The 21,811-nt window shown below is 39.2% G+C and overlaps 1 protein-coding gene across 2 annotated transcripts in view; it reads left to right on the top strand.

Annotated features, from left to right (window-relative positions):
* The window catches only part of LOC26529313 (myotrophin), a 30,943-nt gene extending 9,665 nt beyond the window's left edge, over nt 1–21,278 (top strand). The window contains exons 3-4 of one of the 2 annotated variants that reach the window (XM_047009934.1): nt 21,010–21,093; nt 21,170–21,278. In XM_047009934.1, coding sequence (XP_046865890.1) covers nt 21,010–21,093; nt 21,170–21,256 — 171 coding nt within the window. In that variant the 3' untranslated portion in view covers nt 21,257–21,278. Of the gene's footprint in view, nt 1–13,661; nt 13,791–21,009; nt 21,094–21,169 lie in introns of those variants that run through there. The other variant, XM_047009935.1, reaches the window with a different exon arrangement.
* The last annotated feature ends 533 nt before the right edge of the window (nt 21,279–21,811 follow it).

The following is a 21,811-nucleotide window of genomic DNA, read 5'->3' as shown; positions in this document are numbered from 1 at the left end:
TTCACTCAATACATAGAACCGCATAGAACAAAATCAAACTCAATGATTGAGTGCACCGTAAAATTTATTACTCATTGTAGTTCTCTGATATCAATATTCTTAATCTCCAACGTAAATCAATTCATTTATCGATTTTTATATCCTTGCAAAAATGGTATATTAGTTTTGGTCAGAAGTGTCTAAGGCAAGAAGTAAGCATCTCCGCATATATATAATATATATATTTCTGATCAGCACGATAAGACGAGTTCATATAGATATGTCTGTCCGACTGCCTGGATCAGCGCAAACGAACAATGACTTGTCTTAATAACTTATTTTCTAAGAATGGAATGGATAAAGTTTGTCCGGTCCCTCGTGTTTAAAAATGCCAAAGACAAGGAAAAAATAATAAGGACATTCTTTATAAATGTGTGTATAATTCGATTTTAGTCATTGTTATTATTTTTTTTGCTAATTAATTATTAGTTCTATGCATTTCTGATCTTCATTATACTTGACGTTCTAGAAATAATAACGGTTGTAAGCCTTAAGGGACGTTTTTAATACTTTAGCTCGTTCTTATTATACCATGCATTCATCAAGCCATGTTCGTCTGTCTGTATGTACAACCTAAACCACTATTAATTGGTACGGCAGGATTTTTTTTTAAGTTCGAATTTCAATTGGTTCTATTTATCTCCAATTGCTAATTCAACATAAAAGTTTATACTTTTTGGAAAGGTTATTTTATTATCTTTCATTTGGTATCAAAATACTAATTTGTTTCATATCAGAAAAACGTAAAAAGAGTATTTAAATGAAACCATGTCAATAACACCAAAAAATAGTGTGACCACTATTTATTTGTAACTTTATTTAAAAAAAAACATGAGAAGAAGCGAAAATATGGAAAGAAACTGCAAAAATAACGGTGCATAGAAGGTAACGATAAAAGAAAACAAAGACATGTGACTTTTAATGTAATTTCGTCAAAGATGGTTCGGGGCAAGTCGGTGTGTGAGCAAATTCGGAGTTTGATCATTGAAAAATTGAAATTGGGAAACAGATATGCCGAAATATCGAAGAATCTTAATATTGCTAAATCAACGGTGCAGAATATTGTGCAAAAATACAAAAAGAATGACAACATTAATAACAATACAGCCAACAGAGGTCATGACTCAAATATTACTCCACGTGACAAAAGAGCTTTGGAGACTCTCATAAGGCAAAATGGGCAAGGTACTGCTAGAGATATGTCCTCAAAGTGGTCTGAAATGATTGGAAAATCCGTAAAACGCGAATGGACTCGTATACAAATGAAAATAAGGGGATATGGCTTCTACAAGGTATGATTTACATCAGTTCCATGTAGAATAGCACATGTAATATTCGTATATTCAAACTTTTAGGCTAAAAAGAAACCTTTGCTAACATCGTTGCAAAAGAAAAAGCGGTTGCTATGGGCTAAACACAGAGGCCACTGCCTCTGCACCCAGTATGCAGTGTAAAACTGTATTATTTTTAGCGATGAATCCGGCCATTACCGTAACACAGTCATACGCAATAGCAAGAAGCGTATCACAAAGATTGCTTATAACGCACGGTAAAGTTTCCCAAGATCACAATGGTGTGGGGATGTATGCCTGGAAATGGTGTAGGAGAGCTCCACTTTATAGATGGCACTGTGAATTCAGAAAAATACAAATTGCAAAAGTTCCTCATTCCATCAATACCAAAGCTTTCTGACTGTGGGGAATATACCTTCCAACAAGATGGTGCAGCTCCGCATAGCGGAAAATCCACAAAAAATTGGCTTCAGGTGAATTGCATTAATGTCTTAGATTGACCATTATCAAGTCCAGACCTGAGCCCAATAGAAAATATTTGGGGTTTGATGAAAAAAAAGTTGCGAAATGACCCCTAGCGAACCCTTGCTGGATTAAAGACAAAAATTCAAGAAGTTTGGGATTAAAAAACTCCAGAAGATTGTAAAAGCCTAGTTAATACTATGGGAGATTGAATTAAGGCAGTCATTTTAAAAAAAGGAGATGTTACACAGGTTTAATAACAAATGAAGTTGCCGTACAAATTAATAGTGGTCACACTATTTTTTGGTGTTATTGACATGGTTTCGTTTAAATAAACTTTTCAAGTTTTTCTGATATGAAACAAATTAGTATTTTGATACCAAATGAAAGATAATAAAATAACCTTTCCAAAAAGTATAAACTTGAATTGTACTTGTACTTGTTGAATTAGCAAACGGAAATAAATAGAACCAATTGAAATTCGAACTTTGAAAAAAGACTTGCCGTACCAATTAATAGTGGTTTGGGTTGTATATCTAGATCTAGAGATCTGGGATCTTATTACAGCTAGACACCCAAATTACGTAGTGTGCATGCAGATCAAATTTATTTCAAGTTTTTGCCACGGCCACGACCAAACGGGAAATCACATAATTTCAATAATTCAATTTTTGTGACTGCACCTGAATTTTGTTAATAATATCTACCGACTTTCTAAATTTTTCTAGGATCATACTAGAAATATAAAGGTTATACTTATACAAGGTTTTTACATGGTGGGGCATAAGTACGGAGTTAGTCGTTAAATGGTGTAGGTGTTGTTGTGAGTTAGAGGATCCTAGCGTAGATTGCATGCAGGATATTTGATTAAGACTTACACTTTAGTGTGCATGTCTATTGTACAAGATAAAGAACTAACAAACCTTACTTTATCATAAAACCAAATGTTCTACGTCCTTAAGTCTCTTAAGGAAGTGTTTTAAACGCAGGGTTGTACACGATTTTCAGGGATGAATTACCAAGAAACGGTCGGCGAGACGCCTTGCAGACTTCATTATACCCTTGCAAGAGGGTATTATAAAATTGGTCCGATGTTTGTTATGCACAGAAGGATACGTTTCCGACCCCATATACTTTTGAGATGCTGAGTCGATATAGTCATGTCCGTCAGTGCAAGTCAATTTTACTCAGCCATCTTAAGAGCTATTGGGATGAAACTTGATATTTGAACCACTTATAACCCGGGTAGGATAAAGTACTATAAAATCGTCAGGATCAGACCACTATATCATTAAGTGCTGTTCAATGAAAGACGTTAGTGTTTCTTGAAGTTATTAAATGTTTATTTATTTATATATATATCTAGGCACTAGCACATAAACCAGTGACTAAAGGTTGTCGCAACCAACACATAAATTGGGTGGACCTCGGAGTGAGATTACAAAGGTAGAGATGGGGGCCAAAGACACAGCGATGCACACCCGATGTAGCTACAATTGGTATCTGATCTTACTAAGAATAATGCATTTCTTTTATAGTACAAAATAGCGAGCTCACCAGTGCATAGTGTTAGGTCAGCAAAGTACGTTTTTATTGATTAACTAGGTCTTTATTGTTTACTGCTGACCATATCAGATCTACTTATGACTGATGAGCCATCGATATCTATAATCGGGTTACATACTTAACATTGACATACATTTCCATTCGTTCTATATTATAATTGGCTTAATGTTAGCTTATTTTATATAATCTAAACACCAACATACTCCCGGCCGTTGAACACCTGTTCAACGTTATCCAACGTTGACCGCAAAATTGCTGGGGGCTGGGCTTACTGCAGCAGGAGTCGGTATGGGATTGACGATCCTCACGGTCGTCTGCTCTGGACCATTGTGTCTTGGGGGTTGTGAGCATCTTTTTATTCCATATACCATCACAAGAACCAATGGTATTGTTAGCGCTACGTAGGAGACTATAACATGGTGAGCCGGCTGGCTGGGGTCTTCTGGCAATTTCCAGTTTTGCTTAGTTTCCAGTTTTCCTTGAATGTTGCTTAGTTCGTCGTAGCTTAGCTGCATCTTTGTGAATTGTGTTGTTGTTGGCGCTACTTTTGTTGGGCCAATGCTGAAGTTGCCAAATCGGACATATGACAATTTCATTGTGTCTGTCGTAGTTATACGGTGACCTGTTATTCGTATAGCAGAACTCCTAGCTGTACACGTCGGGTCTAGAGTTAACAATCCAGTCTTCTTAATAGTGACATCTTGTATATTATCGTCACAGGTCACTGCGAGTTCAATTGGTCTAGTGGTGGCAAAAATCCACTGATTTTTGTGATACATGTCGTACCACACGAATGATCTGTTTGTGTGTTGTATTTGGCAAGTTGATGATTTTGTGTTTTTGAATAGCTGGAACTCACAGTTGCTATTAGCCGAAAACGTCGTTTGTTTATCAAAACAAATATATTGCTCGTTGTTGAGCTGATGGCATTGTTCCAAATCGGCTCTTGAGAGCCTAATGTATTGATTCTGTTCCTTGTTGACAGCAATGATGGGAATTTTAATGTTCATGATTACAATCCCATGAGTTCCAATTGCTGGAATGGGTACCAGGTTATACAGTTGCACTGCCTGCGTTGCCACTAATGGAAATGTGACCTTAAATATCACATGATTGTTTGCGATTGTGCCTTGTGCCTTCATTAAGCCATATAATTGCAAGACGTCGTTATCTGGAACTGGCAAATCCAAACCAAACGGAAGATGTCTCTTCAGTTGGTTCAGATGTTCCCGAAGCTGGCCTGGTGATAGTAGTAACGGGCTTATTTTGCTATGATGGGCATCTGTAAATACTCGGGAAATTTCGGTTTGAATTCGTTGCAAATTCCCTGCAATAACTGTCATCTGAGTAGTTAGCGTGATATACCATTGCAATGCCTTTACTGCATTGTCCTGGACCTTGGTCATGTCGTTCATTTGTTGTTCCATTAGTTTCATCTGATTTTCAATTGTGGCTTCATCTCGCTTAATGATATTTATCGTTGAATCAATTACAGATGTCTGATTTTGCAGCAAGTTTAATAAGTAATCTTCATTTGATTTAACCTTTCGTATGGTGCCTGACATCTCTGTTGCATACTTTGAGTCCAGCACACCAAATAAGCCGTTCGCAATGTTCCCAATTATATCTAAGGGCGATCGTCGTTGGCGTTCTATGTGAAGGAGATCATTTCCTGTCCGTAGCTCTGAGTTGACATGCTCGAAGTGCCTCTGCATTGCGGTGCATGCCTCTGGAACCTTCATTAACACGCATATTTCTCCAACCTTTACTACTCCGTCTGAAAATGTCTTCAGGTCGGCCCAATATGGTTCGAGATCGTAGAATGCCACAATAGTCCAGTCAGACGTTGCCATCCTTCCTGTGCCAATACTTTCATAGTATATGCCTGGTTTGGGGTTGAATCGAGTTATATTAGTTCTTTGAGCAAATGCTATAGGCAATAATAACAGCATTAGGCAGATCGTCATTGCCAACGGTGGCAGACCGATCGATAAGCGTCTTTTTGTTTTTGGTTCTGCGTTGTCCTCGATACCAGGGTCTTTTTGGGAATTCGATTCTGTGTCATCTGCCTCGATTTTACGTTTTGTCGCCGTCTCTCTAAGCAAGGGGGCCAATTTATGGATAGCCCGCTTGTAGGTGCCTCTGGCTGTTTTAACGTCTACCACGCGGACGTATCCATCCAGGCCTGGATATAGTTTAACAATTCGTCCAATTGGCCACTGCAAAATTGGCACATTATCCTCCTTTAGAATTACCATCATGCCTTCTTTGACATTGTTATATGGTTTTTTCCACTTGGATGTACCCTGCAGTTCTTGTAGGTACTCTTGAGACCATTGTGTCCAGAATGTATGCTTAAGCCGTTGCACTAATTCCCATTGCTCTGGAATCGATCGCTGTGTTATTGGCTCTGCATCTGGTTGGGCTACTAATGGTTCTCCGATCAATAGGTGGCCTGGGGTTAGAGCTGTTAAGTCGTTGGGATCGTCTGAGTTTGGCGTTAACGGACGAGAGTTCAGCACTGCTTCAACATTGACAATGATGGTAGACAGTTGTTCGAACGTTAAGTTTGCTGTCGATACGTTTTTCAACAGTAAATGCTTAGCGGACTTTACCGCAGCTTCCCATAATCCTCCGAAATGTGGAGACCGTGGTGGTATGAACTTAAATTGCACTCCTTTTTGATTGCAAAATTCCTTGATACTACCTGCTGCCGTTTCTGAGTGTATTGTATCGGTCAGTTCCTTAAGTTGGTTGTTTGCTCCAACAAAGTTTGTTGCATTATCGCAGTATAATGTCTGGCATCTTCCTCTGCGCCCAATAAAGCGCTGAAGCGCGCCCACAAATGAGGAGGTGGACAGGTCTCCGACCAACTCCAAGTGTACTGCCTTGGTTGCAAAGCATACAAATACTGCAATGTAGGCCTTGTCGGGACGTTTTCCTCGAACCTTATGGTGGATCCAGAATGGTCCACAATAGTCTACTCCGGCATTGAGAAAGGGTCTATTCTGAGATACCCGATGCTCAGGTAAGTCACCCATGACTTGTTTAAAGAACTGCGGCCGGTACTTGGTGCATACTACGCAGCCCTGGATCACATTCCGGACCATCGGTTTCACCTTAATGATGTGGTACTGTTGCCGAGCTATTCCGCGTAGTGCCTCATGTCCACAATGAAGATTTTCTTCATGAAGTTTCCGTAGCATCATTTTTACCACCGGATCATTATACGGCAAGAGATATGGATTCCTTGTTTCCGTTGATACTGGTGCTTGTTGTAGCCTAGTTGCTACTCGTATGATTGAATCTTCATCCAGTATTAGTGGCAACGTTGCCACCGTGCTTTTGCGATCTAGCGGTTGATCAGGTCGTTTCTTTAAGTGCCGTAATTCATATGCAAATCCTGTTTCTTGAATTTGCTTAATGATCACTCTCCGTGCTTGGTCCAACTCTTCCAACTCTAACTGAGCCGTTGGTTTCCTGTTCTGCTTGTGACAAAACCGTAGCACATACGCCACTATTCGCTGTAGCCGGTAAAACGAATTTCTGTGAGTTACCGTATATATCCATTCACTCTTGTTGTTTGCCGTGGCAGTCACCATGCTGAATACCTTGGTTTTCTTCTCAGCGGTATCCATCGTGTGCTCTGTAGGCGCTGGCCAGCCACGTTGTGGTCCATGCAGAAATAGTGGTCCATACAACCATAATGTATGTGTGCTAAGCTGAGCTGCTGATATGCCTCGAGATAGAACATCAGCTGCGTTGAGCGCTGATGACACATGCCGCCATTGCCTTGGATGTGATACTGCGTGTATTTTTGTCAACCGATTAGCCACAAACGTGTGGAAATGTGATGCCCGTGAATTAATCCACGAGAGTACTACTGTTGAATCTGACCAGAGGAATGATTCCACACTTTCTGATCCGAATTGGAGATCCTGTCGAACTCTATCCGTGAGTTCAGCTCCAAGTACAGCTGCACATAGTTCCAGCCGGGGCAGTGTCTGTTTTTCCAGGGGAGCCACTCTCGACTTGGCGCACAACAATCTGACCGAAATTTGGCCATTTTTATAGGTTGATCGGACATAAACTGCCGCACCATACGCCTTTTCTGATGCATCAACAAATGTATGCAATTCCTTTGTAGTGGGGACCTTGCCATCAAAAATATGCCTTGGAATTTTCATGTGGTTTAGTGCCTGTACATCCTCTCGATAAGCTTCCCATTGCTTCTCCAAATACGGCGGTAGGTCACCATCCATCTCAATTCGTTCGGTAGCAACATGTTGAAGAAACATTTTCGCTCTTACCACTACCGGTGCGAACAGTCCTAGAGGATCAAAGATTTGACCGACTTCGGATAGCACCACTCGTCTGGTTATTCCTTTTGTATGTCTTTGAGCCTTTCCACATAATTGGTCTTCTTTGGGTGCCCATATGATTCCCAATGTTTTGACACTTGTTTGTTCCAGTGTGTCACCGAGATTGATGTCGGCAATCGTATCTTCCTTTGGAATTTCCTTTAGAAGTTGACTGCTATTTGAACACCATTTTCGTAAGTTGAAACCCTTAGGTTTCAAGATTTCTAGAAGCTCTTGTCTTATTTGCAGGGCTTCTGGTAAACTGTCTGCTCCTGTGAGACAATCATCAACATAAAAGTCATTTTTTAATGCTGATGCTCCAGACGACAATTTTTCAATGTTTTTCAGTGCCAAATATTCCAGACACTTCGTCGCTAAATATGGGGCTGACGTGGTTCCATAAGTCACCGTTTTTAAACGATAAAACTTTAGTTCTTGACTTGGATCCTCTCTCCACACAATCATCTGATTGAATTGATCGGCAGGGTTTATCCAAACTTGACGATACATTTTTTCAATATCTGCCGTAAACACATATTTGTGGGTCCTGAACCGCAGAAGAATTGAGAAGAGTTGACTCTGTACAACTGGTCCAGGATATAAAATGTCGTTCAGTGATTTTCCTGATGACGTTTTGCATGATGCATCAAATACCACTCTAAGCTTGGTGGTGGTACTTTCTGGTTTTAGTACACAATGATGCGGTATAAAGTAATGGTTCTTGGGAATTTGTTCTACCATTACTTGCTTCATATGTCCAAGCTGTTCATATTCTGACATAAATTTTACATACTCCTTTTTTATGTCAGGGTTCATTCGCCTCTCTAATGACATGAATCTTCTTATGGCTACTTCCCGAGATTCTCCAAGAGATGACGCCTCTTCAGCAAATGGAAGCTTTACAATTAGTCGATTGTCCGCCGCCGTGTGTAGGTTATCGAGGAAGAATTTTTCACAATACTCTTCCTCCGGACTCCTGTACCTTTTTATTGGCTCTAGTGTGTCTAGCTGCCAGAATCTTTCCAGTGATTCCTCTGGATTCGTCATGCCTACCATACATGTGATTGAAGCTGACGTTGACATATTAATTCTGCCAGCAACAATCCATCCAAACTCTGAGTTTTGTAATGTTGGACGGTTTCGATTGCCCCGTCTCCTTTCTGGTAGCAGCATAGCATAGTGATCATCAGCTCCCAACAGCATATCAATTTTTCCGGGTTTATCAAATGTTGGGTCCGCTAATTGAATGTTGTCTGGTAATGTGACTTTCTGCGTTATTTGTTCTGTGGGTTGGTCACCTATTATGTGTGGCAATACAAATGCCTCAACTAGCATTGCGAACTTGTTGTATCTTGACCTTACAACCAAGCTTACTCGCGCCTTGCTTATCTGTGGTTGACCACCCACTCCATTTATATGCACATGAGTCTCGCTAATTTTTAACGATAACTTCTTTACCAGTCTCTCTGAGACGAGATTTACTTGAGAGCCGCTATCCAGGAGTGCTCGAAATTCTCCTTTCCTTTCATTGATCCCTTTTACCACTACCTTGGCCGTTGCCAACAGGGTGTATTTTCTGCCAATTCCATACGCAGAAGCTGCAGAAGCAGATGTAGCAATTTGGTTGCCTGTTTCTAAATGCAACATTGTGTTATGTTTTTTATCGCATTTAAAGCATCCCCTCCAAGAGCAATTTTTTGCCATATGGTCCGGCTTGAAGCAATTGACACACAATTTGTGTCTCTGCACCCAATTAAGCCGCTCTGCTGCGGATTTGATTTTGAACTTTTCACATTGGAAGAGTTTGTGCTTTGCTCTTTCGCAGAAAGCACACAGGGTACTGTTTGTCCCAGATGCTGTTGCGCATGTCTTCCTTGGACTTGGTTTTTCAATGCTGCGATTTTCGTTTCTTGGTTTCCCAATCGCCTCTAATGTTAGGAAGCGCTGTTCCAAGAAGGATAGGAAGTCCTTTACTTCCTGCAGATCCCTTGTGTTGGAAAGAGATTGCTCATATAGTGCGTGGTTGAATCTATCCAATTTTCTTGTCATATGAAACATTATGACAGCATCTGACGATTCCAAATTGACGCCTACATTTTTTAAGGCTTGCAATGATTCAAAAATGTTATCATGCAAATTCTTTATAGAAGCTGCGTCATTTCCCACATTTGGGTGATCAAACAGCTTTGCCAGTATGGCTGTTACTAGAACTCGTTTGTTATTAAAACGTTCCTGCAACACTGACCAAGCAGTGTTGTAATTGGCTTCTGTTAATTCCAGGTGCCGTATCAATCTCTCTGCTTCTCCAGAAAGGTTTGATTTTAAGTACCACATTTTCTCTATCGTGGATGCATTTGACTCATGAACCACCTTTTTATAGATGTCATGAAATTGTTGCCATTTCAGATAATCCCCATCAAATTTTGGAATGGGAATTTTGGGTAGTTGCAATGATTGTATCGATTGCAATACAGGTGGTGATTGTATCACTACATTTTCTGCTGGTGCCACACAGAATTTCAGCATTGTATTTTCTGCGGCCACAAACGTAGCTATATTGTATCCGGCTTCGGCTGGATTTTCAGCTAGCCGATGAATCTCATAATGGATTTCTTCAATTTGTATCCATAATTTGTCGACTACCGATTTGTAAGTCATTTTATCTTCAGGCACAATTTGTCTTAATGTCCTGGACAATGACTCCAGCAGAGCACTTTGCTTACGAACCAGTGGTTTGATCATGACTCGCTCTTCCTCTCGTTGGCGAGCTTGCCTCTCTAGCTTTATTTTTGCCAAATGGTCCTTCCAATCTTCCACTATATTAGATACAACCGTCTTCATTTTGCTGAAATAGTCCGTTACAAAGTAGTCATCTTCAGTTGGCACGTTATTTAATTTGTCCATCAACTCCTGATGACTTTTCTCGAAGTTCTCCCACATGTATTCCAGGAGCTCAAGTTTCTCCTCGAAATAAGATGGCTTCGTTTTCCTGGCGAAAGAATCTTTTTTGGTATTCCGAATAAAGGCCTGGATTGCCTCTCCTCGTTCTGTCTGCTGTTTATAAAACTCCTCCATGTTCTTTTATATTCTTATGTAATTGCTTATCTGTACTAGTACTTGACCCGATGGGAGTTTATTTATTTTGTCAAAGACAGGGAACGCTCCGACTCGTTCCTAAAATTGGTCAAGTGTAGCACAAATAAGAATAAGAAATAAATCGAAGTTGCCTTTTGATTAGTGTTTTAACAATAGTTTTATTTTTATTTATTTTTTATTTTTATTTCCAATATACCTATTCTTTTACACTGATAACTGCCACGACAGTGAAACCAATTTTTTGAGTTTCTTTTCTTTGTTTAAAAAATTGCTGATCAATGCCAAAATCTATACTCGTGCGTACTACCTGGGTTACTGACCGAGTTAACTAGGTCAGATATTGCTGACGCCAGGGAATGCAACAGAGTTGAGTTGATCAAACTTTATTTTTATATAAAAATAACTTTTTATGATTTGGTCGCCTCGTTGACACAAATCGTTGTTAAATGTTTTTTATAAAGTGATCGCCTAGTTGATCAACTTTTATTCAATGGGTATGCACTGCTACCCCGTTGCGGAAAACCAACTCCTAGTTTTCCAATAAATCTTTTTTATTCGCCAAGGTGGCTACGCAATGATTGCCAAGTTAATCAATTGCGATGTTTTTAGTCGGGACCCCAGATTGATGTGAGATGTTCATCAATTTGTGCCCTCGCTTAGGATTGTCGTGTCCAAAGCGTGCAAAGAAAGTAGTCGCCTAGTTGACCAGTTTCCTTTTTGTTGAGAGATTGGTCGCCTGAGTTGACCAAATGTTCTCGCTTGATGACGGTTTCACCAAGTCTGTGATTCTTTTAACTTGGAGCCGCCAATGTCGGGGTCACCAAAATGTTCAATGAAAGACGTTAGTGTTTCTTGAAGTTATTAAATGTTTATTTATTTATATATATATCTAGGCACTAGCACATAAACCAGTGACTAAAGGTTGTCGCAACCAACACATAAATTGGGTGGACCTCGGAGTGAGATTACAAAGGTAGAGATGGGGGCCAAAGACACAGCGATGCACACCCGATGTAGCTACAATTGGTATCTGATCTTACTAAGAATAATGCATTTCTTTTATAGTACAAAATAGCGAGCTCACCAGTGCATAGTGTTAGGTCAGCAAAGTACGTTTTTATTGATTAACTAGGTCTTTATTGTTTACTGCTGACCATATCAGATCTACTTATGGCTGATGAGCCATCGATATCTATAATCGGGTTACATACTTAACATTGACATACATTTCCATTCGTTCTATATTATAATTGGCTTAATGTTAGCTTATTTTATATAATCTAAACACCAACAAGTGCTATATTCTTAATCATCATGACAAGCTGAGTCAATATAGCCATGTCCGTCCGTCCGTCGGTGCCTTTGCGTTTTACTCAGCCATCATAAAAGCTATTAGGCTGAAACTCAGTATTTAAGCAATTTATAACCTGAATATGAAATTCTGTAATGTGATAGTTTTGAAAATAAAATACACCAAATTTTGCAACCAAATCGACCCACCCCATGGGCCAAAGAGGTAAATTTTACCCGCATTCGAATATTAAAAAATTCAAATACTAAAATTTAAAAAAAATGTAATCAAAAAAATATAGTACTTACATTAAATATATTTAATAACTAATGGTAGAAATAAAAAAATAAAAATTCGGCATTCTTCAAAGCAGCACTTTCATACCAAAAAAAAGCCACTTATTGAGATTCGCGCTTGACAATCTTTTGCGTTTTATACTGTGCCTGATGACGAAAAAACTTTCTCGCTTGTCGCAGAGCTCACATGGATACATAAAATATGTTTGGCCACCATTTAATACCCGTACTGTCTTCAATTAATATTGAAAAGCGCTTTACCTTCGCTTCTGGTACGGTGCGATGAAACAAAGGTTATGCTGTACTATAACGATTACGATTCTTACGCAGCGAATTTTCACAATCAAATCAAAGGGAATGCAAAAGAACAGCTGCGTGATGAAGTTCTTAAAGCATAGTTAACGGTAAATTACCGTTATGTTTACGAATAAGAGCAAAACAGATGAACAAAACGAAATGTGTAAAGAGTAATGTTCCTTCTTGTTTTTTGGTGTGCATTAATGATTTTGTTTTTATTTTTATACCCTTGCAGAGGGTATTATAAAATTGGTCAGATGTTTGTAACGCACAGAAGAAGACGTTTCCGACCCCATATCAGCATGAGAAGCTGAGTTGATATAGCCATGTCCGTCTGTGCGTATACGTTTTACTCAGCCGTCTTAAGAGGTATCGGGCTGAAATTTTTTTTCGGTGTTTTTTATTACCCGGGAAAAATAAAGTATGAAAACCATAAGAATCGGATCACTATATCATATAGCTCTAGAAGAACTAGAAGAAACATTTTCATAAAAATTGGAGTATGCTATGAAATTTACATATGTGATAATATTGGATATAAAACCCCAGATCCCAAAATTTGAATGTGATCGGATAAATATAACACAAGTTACAGTCAATATAATAATGGCTCTGCTCCCAGCACTGCCGGCAGCGCTGCTTGCTGTCTACTACGTCTTTCGTCATCAACAGAGTAAATGCATACACACACATACGCAACGCTACATAAACTGTATGTGTATGCGTGCGTTGCTTTGCTTTGGGAATGAGGGAAGAAGAACAAATTGTAAAATAGAGAGTAAAATTGTTTTGTTTGTATATTGATGAATTGAGTTGCAGAAATCAAACATGTAAAATTATTATTACCAAGGTCTGCAAGGGTATATAAACTTCGGCATAGCCGATGTTAGCTTCTTTGATATTTTTAATTTAAAATAAAATTGATACTGCATCTAAAGTCGAAAAATTATTTTTTTTTCAGTGTGTAAAGTGTTTCTTGACAGACTGTATGTAAATATATGTATGCACACTTCCAATCTGTTTGCAACGGGCATGGGGAAATTTCTAATGTTGTTCATTACATCCCTGCATTAATATCGGGCGAAATACCGAACCAACAATTTAACTTCAAAAACCATACTTTTGTCCCCACAGAGGTCAACTTTTATTTTTGTAAATTTTTTGCAAACCTATTTGCAATTGGTTTCAAACGTTTCAAGGAGAATCATATTTTAACAAATTTAACTGTTTTTTGTGACTAAGAATTTATGGATATTGTTGAAATAATTCTCTCTCAACTCAATGCATGCATGATCACACACATACGAATATATATATATATGTAACTGTATACTCTCTCTCGAGATGCGTTAAAGAGAACAATGACTCGATGAGAGACAAATAGAAGTTAGTCGCGAATAAACTGCACAACCAACCACACGCATTCTGTTTTATTATAACAATAGGTTATGGACCCAGGCAACGTGCCTATGTGGTTGCTGTGGTAATTTCTAGAAGAAATTAGATTTCGCGCTGTGTTCTAGACGGTTTTTTCACAAAGTATATATAAACGAGTATAATGTCGGCGTTATATCAGATGGATAAACTCGAGGACAGTAATTATGACTCGTGGTGCATCCAGATGAAAAGTGTGCTGGTGGATGCGGATTTGTGGAATGTGGCGTCAGGCGTATTGGCAAGGCCAACTACGGGGGAGAACACCGGACGGACGAAGCTGGATCAGAAGGCATTGGCAATGATCACCTTAAGCGTCAAGACTTCACAGTTGGGACATGTGAAGCACTGTGCAAGTGCACATGAGGCTTGGAAGAAGCTTCAGGAAGCTCATCAACCCAGAGGACCCGTTAGAAAAGTAGCTCTTTTCAAGAAATTGCTAAGTAAACGCATACAGGAGGGTCAAAGCATATCGAGTTATTTGTCGGATTTCAAGGAAATCTTGGACAAACTTGCTGGCGTTGGAATTGAAATATTGGACGAGCTTGTAACGATTATTTTGCTATCCAGTCTTCCAGACCAATTTGAACAATTTCGTTGTCGCCATAAAGACGCGCGACAGTTTGCCGAGTTTCGACATGTTATGCATAAAGCTGAGAGAAGAAGGAGAGCGCAAAAGAGAGAGCGAAAAACCGATCGAGAGCGCAAAAGCGTTTACAGTGGTGGAAAAGCAATCGATGCAGAGAGACAATTGGAAGAAAAGCAAAAAGTTTTGAACTGTTTTGCGTGTGGTGGCAAAGGCCATTTTAAAGCAAATTGTCCCAGTGTTGTAAAAGGTCGGAAGGTTGCATCGAACCCGAATAAGGCAGTACAGTCATCGTTAGGTTTGCTGAACGCGTTGGACGCGAAATGTGTTGAACGATCGAACTGGTGTCTGGACAGTGGCGCCACCAGCCATATGTGTTGTAACAGAGATTTGTTTTCAACATTTGTGAAACATTCGGAGAAAATTGTTTTGGCTGATAATAACTTTCTTCAGGCTGAAGGAAAGGGCGAGGTAAAGCTGAATATGGTTTTACGTGTACTTACATTAAAGAATGTATTGTATGTACCCAAAATGAGAGGTAATTTCGTGTCGGTGAGCAAAGCAGTTGAACATGGAAGCATTGTTAAATTTGGACAAAAGTATGCACGAGTGATCCAAAAGGGTGAATGCATTCTGAAAGCGGACAAAGTTGGCCGTTTGTATATTTTTGGAACAGCAGCGAGCGAATGCTATGCCATTGAACAGTCTTACGAAGATTTGTGGCATAAAAGGTACGGACATCTCAACTATGGCAGTTTGGGTGAAATTGCACGGAAGGATTTGGCCCGTGGCATGGGAACGTTTGACTCAACGTCGTTGGAACCCTGCAAGATCTGCATGGTAAGCAAGATCACAGTACAGCCATTTCCAGATTCGACAAAGAACTGAGCTACAGAAATCTTGAAGCTGGTGCATTCAGATGTTTGCGGCCCGTTCGATACAAAAAGCCTTGGAGGCAGCAGATACTTTTTGACATTTATCGATGACAGGTCACGTCGCATATTTGTATATTTCCTGAAGGGAAAGGATGAAGTATTTGGAAAGTTTGTCGAGTTTAAAAACATGGCAGAGCGGCAAACTGGAAAGAAGCTAAAGTGCATTCGGAGCGACAATGGTCGCGAGTACGTCAATAAATCGTTTGACGAGTTTCTCAAGGGCAATGGAATATTGCGGCAGCTCACGGTACCATACACGCCGCAGCAGAACGGTGTAGCAGAGAGAGTTAACAGAACTCTTGTGGAGATGTCAAGATGCTTGCTCATCCAGTCTGGTCTACATCAATCTCTTTGGGCTGAGGCAGTTTATACAGCTGCTTATCTGCGGAATAGGTCACCAACTCGAGCCCTGGTTAACATGACTCCAATGGAAGCATGGAATGGTAAGAAACCATCAATAAGTCATTTAACCCTTTCGACCCCAACTTTTTTCCTGTGGAATGAAAATTTTTTTTTTACTCACAATCTTTTTATATCAATTTTAGAAGAATTTAGGACAAAATTTTAAGTCGCCACGCCCACCGGTTTGGGGGCTACGAAATGTTGCTTGTGAGCAACATTGGGCCATGGTGGTATACAAAACAAAGAAATTTTTTTGTTTAAATGATTTTTATTGATTTCAAATAATTAAGTATGAAAAGTCAAAAAACAGTTTTTGTTTTTATTACAACAAAGGTTGACTTTACATTTACGGCATTTGGACATTGGTGTCGCAGTCTTGCACAATTTGCAACGTCCTCTTTCACCAAATACAACCCAATGTTCCATATTATCATTTCGCTGGGAGATGGAAGGATTTGGCTGGAACTTGAACTTTTTTGACGGTTGAGAAGACACGCTTTGATGGGGAGCTCAGGATTGCTTCAGAGTTAGCCCTATCAACATTCGACGGTCTACCCCTCTTTTTTTCGAACGAGGTATTGGTAGTAAGCAACTTATGAGCAATTTCTAACTGAAATTTTATTAGAGGAATATGCTTTTGCCTCGGATTTGCCAATTTTAGATGCTTTCTGTACAATAGCCACGCGTTTGTAACACAAGTCCCAAGGCACCAATAAAAAATTCTTATATACCACTTTCTTGAACGGTGGTTGACCTTGTAAAACTCCATGAGCATATCGGCCAAATCTACTCCTCCCATACCCTTATTGTACGAAGCAACAATCGCAGTTCCTGTTGCAAATATACCCATTTCCTTCAATGAGATCAGAAGGCTAACTGACGTAAACCAATTATCAAAATAGAGCTTGAAATTTTGGTTCTTGGGAAGACCTTTTGCCAGGTATAAGACAACATCCGAAGATAGGCCCAAGCCATAAGCTGGACAGGTGCCTTCACCAACGTACAACGTAAAGTCGTACACTAATCCAGAGGTTCCAGCACGTGTAAACATTTTTAGACCCCATTTATGAGGCTTTGCTGGGTTGTATTGCTTGAATGACGATCGACCTGAAACAAAAAATTGAATTATAGTTTTGACATTATGACAATTATGAATGTATACCTTTGAACGCAATAATTTGTTCATCAATACTTTGATGTTCTTCCTGGGGTAGCATTCCAAAATTTTCCTTGAGGCCATTTAGTAAAGGACGTATTTTGTACAGTTTGTCATAATTCAAATCGCCTTTTTTGCTTTGTTTGGTATTATCGTTGAAATGTAAATATTTCTTTATTTTTTCAAATTTTACGCGGGGCATTGCGTCTGTGATAGCGGTCAATTTGAAATCATTTGACCATGCCATTTTGAGTTGCGGCAATTTTAGAACACCCAAGTACAACCAAATACCAATATAGCGTTTGATATCATCACCAGTGCATTTCAGCTCTAAGCCGTGTTCTTGCATTGCAAACAAATCTGTTTGATTTGCTATCAAATAACTTTCCTATCAAAAAATGTGCAGAAATATGCTTCTGGCGTTTTCAAATCGGCGACTTTCTCAGCACTGTCTTCCCAATTTATATCTGGAGGCACAAATGGCTTGTTTCTCCACTTTAGTGTCTTGGGGTCAACTTTTTCAAAGCAATTATCCACAACAAAACGACATTTCGCCTCACATTCTTCCGTAATCAAATTTTCTAGAAGGTCAACCTCTAAAGTTTCCCCTCTTTCCACGATTCCTTCCAAATTTTTCTCCAGCACTGCAGAAATGTCATCCATATCATTATCACTTTCTTCGTCAGTTGAGGCATCCCAATCGAAGTTGATAATTCGCGCAACATCTTCATCCGACAAACCTTTCTCTTTCGGTCTCATAACTAAATAACAAAATAAATATAACCACAATGGCCCAAGGTTGCCCACAAGCAACATTGAACTTTGAAAATTACTCACCTGATTATTTATTTATGTTTATCAAATTTAACTTCAGCTCCGTTAAGTTAAGTCTATATCTAAAAATATTACAAACGAACTTTGTCTGTAATATATGTTTTAGATATGTATAACAGTTCCTTTACAAAATCTTCCAAATTTCACATGAAATTTTTATTCGATGCACGTGCAGCTTATTGAAAATAACTTTGCCAGCTGATCTTCAAACGTATTTTTTTTTCACATATTTTGGGTACATACTTGAAAGCACCGTTATCACTGCGAAAGAGCAGACAAAAACAAAAGAAGAGCAAACGGTACGCTCTTAAACAGCTGATGTTGCTCACAGGCAACGTTGGGGTCGAAAGGGTTAAAAGTTTTTGGGTCTATTGCAGTAGCACTGGACAAAGGACTTTCATAAGGGCAAGTTTGATCCAAAGGGCAAAGAATACCGAATGGTTGGTTATTCTCGAAATGCGAAAGGGTATCGGTTGTACGACGCCGAAACCAGGCAAGTTGTTGAGAAGCGAGACGTTTTGTTCGACGAGCGTTTCGGCAATGGCGATTCGAATGGTGATATCGTCAAGTTTGATTTTCCATATGCGGATGATCAGGATTCAGGATCTGTTGATGCAGCAGATGACTTCAGCAGTACAGACGACTCTGATGCAGAGGTCAGCGAGAAGGGCAGCAGTAACGAAGATTTAGACATGGCAATTGAACAAGAAGTGGCAGAACCTGTGGTTGAACAACGTGTTGGACCCGGCAGGCCGAAGCTGATTCGAACTGGAAGGCCTGGCAGACCAAAAAAGCAGTTCAATATTTTAAGCGCATTGATTACAAGTGAGGTGATCATACCAGAGACCTATGAGGAGGCGCTTAGTAGTCCGTTTGCTTCGCATTGGCGTGAGGCTATGCAAAAGGAGTATGATTCCTTGATGTCCAATCACACTTGGCAGCTTAGTACGCTACCGGAAGGGTATAAACCTGTTGGCTGCAAGTGGGTCTACAGTGTAAAGCGTGATGCAAAGGGAGAAGTCGAGCGTTTTAAGGCGAGACTAGTAGCAAAAGGATGTTCACAGCGCTATGGAGTGAACTACAATGAAACATACTCGCCTGTATGTCGCTTGGAGAGTGTTCGATTCATCTTGGCCCTAGCAGCGCAGTTAAAATTGTATCTACACCAGATGGATGTATGCACGGCTTACTTAAACAGTGATTTGGGCGATACCGTATACATGAGGCAGCCCGAAGGATACGCAACTGAAGACAAAAGTAAGGTACTTCTGTTGAAAAAGGCGTTATATGGACTCAAACAGTCTGGACGGGAGTGGAACTTCAAACTCGATAGTGTTTTGCGAGCTAATGGTTTCATACCTTGCGACAATGAACCATGTCTATACAAACAGCAAGCAAAAGGTAATCTATCACTAATCCTTGTCTATGTAGACGGTCTTCTTATTGGATGCCAGGAGAAGTCAGATCTTGACAGGATTAAGTCAGCTATAATGGCAGTGTTTGAATGTGTTGACAAGGGACCTGTGCGTCTGTTCCTTGGCATGGAGGTTCTCCGTGATGGCGAACTTGGCGAAATATCATTGGGTCATTCACAGTACATCAAGGATCTACTGGAGCGATATGTGCAGACCAGCTGCAACACCGTTAGAAGCAGGGTATCAGGTAGCCTGCGATAAAATGGAGTGTAAAAGGGTTGATGCAACTCTTTATCAGTCAATGATAGGCGAGCTAATGTGGCTTGCGTTGACTACTAGACCAGATATACTCCACTCAGTATCGAAGTTGGCTCAACGTAACAAGGACCCCCATAATGAACACCTTGCAGCCATAAAGCATGTTTTACGACATTTGGCTTTGACAGTTGGCTTCAAGATTCATTACAAGCAGTCGGATGCGGCGTTTACTGGTTTCGTGGACGCAGATTGGGCAGGCGATAGGATTGATCGCAAGTCTTATACAGGATATGTATATTTTCTGGCTGGCGGTCCGATATCATGGAAATCGGAGAAGCAGCGGAGTGTTGCTCTTAGCAGCACCGAAGCAGAGTACATGGCGTTATCAACAGCGTGCAAAGAAGCCATTGTATTACGTCGATTAATCATCGAGATTGGTTGCGGAGAGGAAGATACATCTACCGTTTTGTATGGCGATAACCTCAGCGCGCAGCAATTGGCTAAGAGCCCGGTACACCATTCAAGGACGAAGCACGTGGACATTAGATATCATTTTGTTAGACAAGTAGTTAATGATGGTCAGATTGTTTTAAAGTATAAGTCTACTAATGAAATGATAGCTGATATCCTAACCAAGAATCTTGCGAAGAAGAAGCATGTAGAGTTTACGAATTTGTTAAGTATAAGATAAATTTGTGGACATACTTGCATTGAGGAAGGGTGTTGAAATAATTCTCTCTCAACTCAATGCATGCATGATCACACACATACGAATATATATATATATGTAACTTTGTATACTCTCTCTCGAGATGCGTTAAAGAGAACAATGACTCGATGAGAGACAAATAGAAGGTAGTCGCGAATAAACTGCACAACCAACCACACGCATTCTGTTTTATTATAACAATAGATCAGGCGAGCTCAACAGTTTTTTTTGTGATAAAATAAATGAATTGGCAAACATTTTAATTTTTACAAAAAATAAAAAGAATAAGCCTGTTATTTTTGGCAGGCATTTTAGAATTAGTTTGTTTTTGGAATTTCGATTGAAAATAATATGCCTTCTTAATGAATCCTGAATTGACTTACCTTGGGGCCACGAATCGTTATAATGAAAATAAAACGAATCCGCTTATTTATTTCACTCTCTGAAATTTTGTACTCTAATGTGAGACTTGCTTATGTACTTATATATTGACCTTGAGCATACATAAATGTTAATTTTGTATAGCTAAAAAGATTAACAAAGAGACACTAACAATTATTAATTATACTTATTTTTAAAGAAGCGAGATAAACATGGGATTACACCGTTATTAGCAGCAGTTTGGGAAGGACATACTAGTTGTGTAAAATTGCTTCTGGAAAAGGTGAGATGCATAATGTTTATAATGCAATTCAATTTTATGTAGTCAACATTTAATTATTTTTTAATATGTATTCTAGGGTGCAAACAAACACGGCTATACTCCTGACGGACAGAGTTATATAAGTGCAGCAGAAAACGATGAAATAAAAACATTACTTTCTTGAAATTTGTAAAAAGTGTGCAACATGTACAATACAAATATTTGAGGGAGTTGAACCCTGTATTTGAAAAAAATTATGTAAAATATTGTTATTAAAATTAATATTAATAATGTACAAACTTAAATATTTGTTTAATCTCTAAGAAAGCGTTAATAAGACCTATAACGCTATTAGACAAAAATAATTATTGAAAAAGCAAAAAAAAATAAAAACTCAAAACCAACTAGTTTCAGGCGGGGGTTGAACCAGAGTTTCGTCGGTTTTACTGACATTAAATTTAGTATGTTAACTAGCATAATAGACGCGCAGATATTAATTATTTAAAAGTTTTGACACGCCCACTTCCGCCCCCGCAAATTGAATAAAACTGATTTTTTCGAAAACTAACAAAACTAAAGTCACCAAATTTAATATGTAGATTCGTTTAGAATGCGCGTAGAATTTATACATTTTAATATTTTTCCACGGCCAATTCCGCCTCCATAATTTAAAAATAATCGATTACCAGCTGCAATTTTTTGACCATCACAATCAATCGGCAGACCAATTAATCTTGTC

This window comes from Drosophila willistoni, assembly GCF_018902025.1.
Source record: "Drosophila willistoni isolate 14030-0811.24 chromosome 2L unlocalized genomic scaffold, UCI_dwil_1.1 Seg168, whole genome shotgun sequence".
In the NCBI taxonomy this organism is placed as follows: Eukaryota; Metazoa; Arthropoda; class Insecta; order Diptera; family Drosophilidae; genus Drosophila; species Drosophila willistoni.
This window is presented reverse-complemented; position numbering and strand designations above follow the sequence as displayed.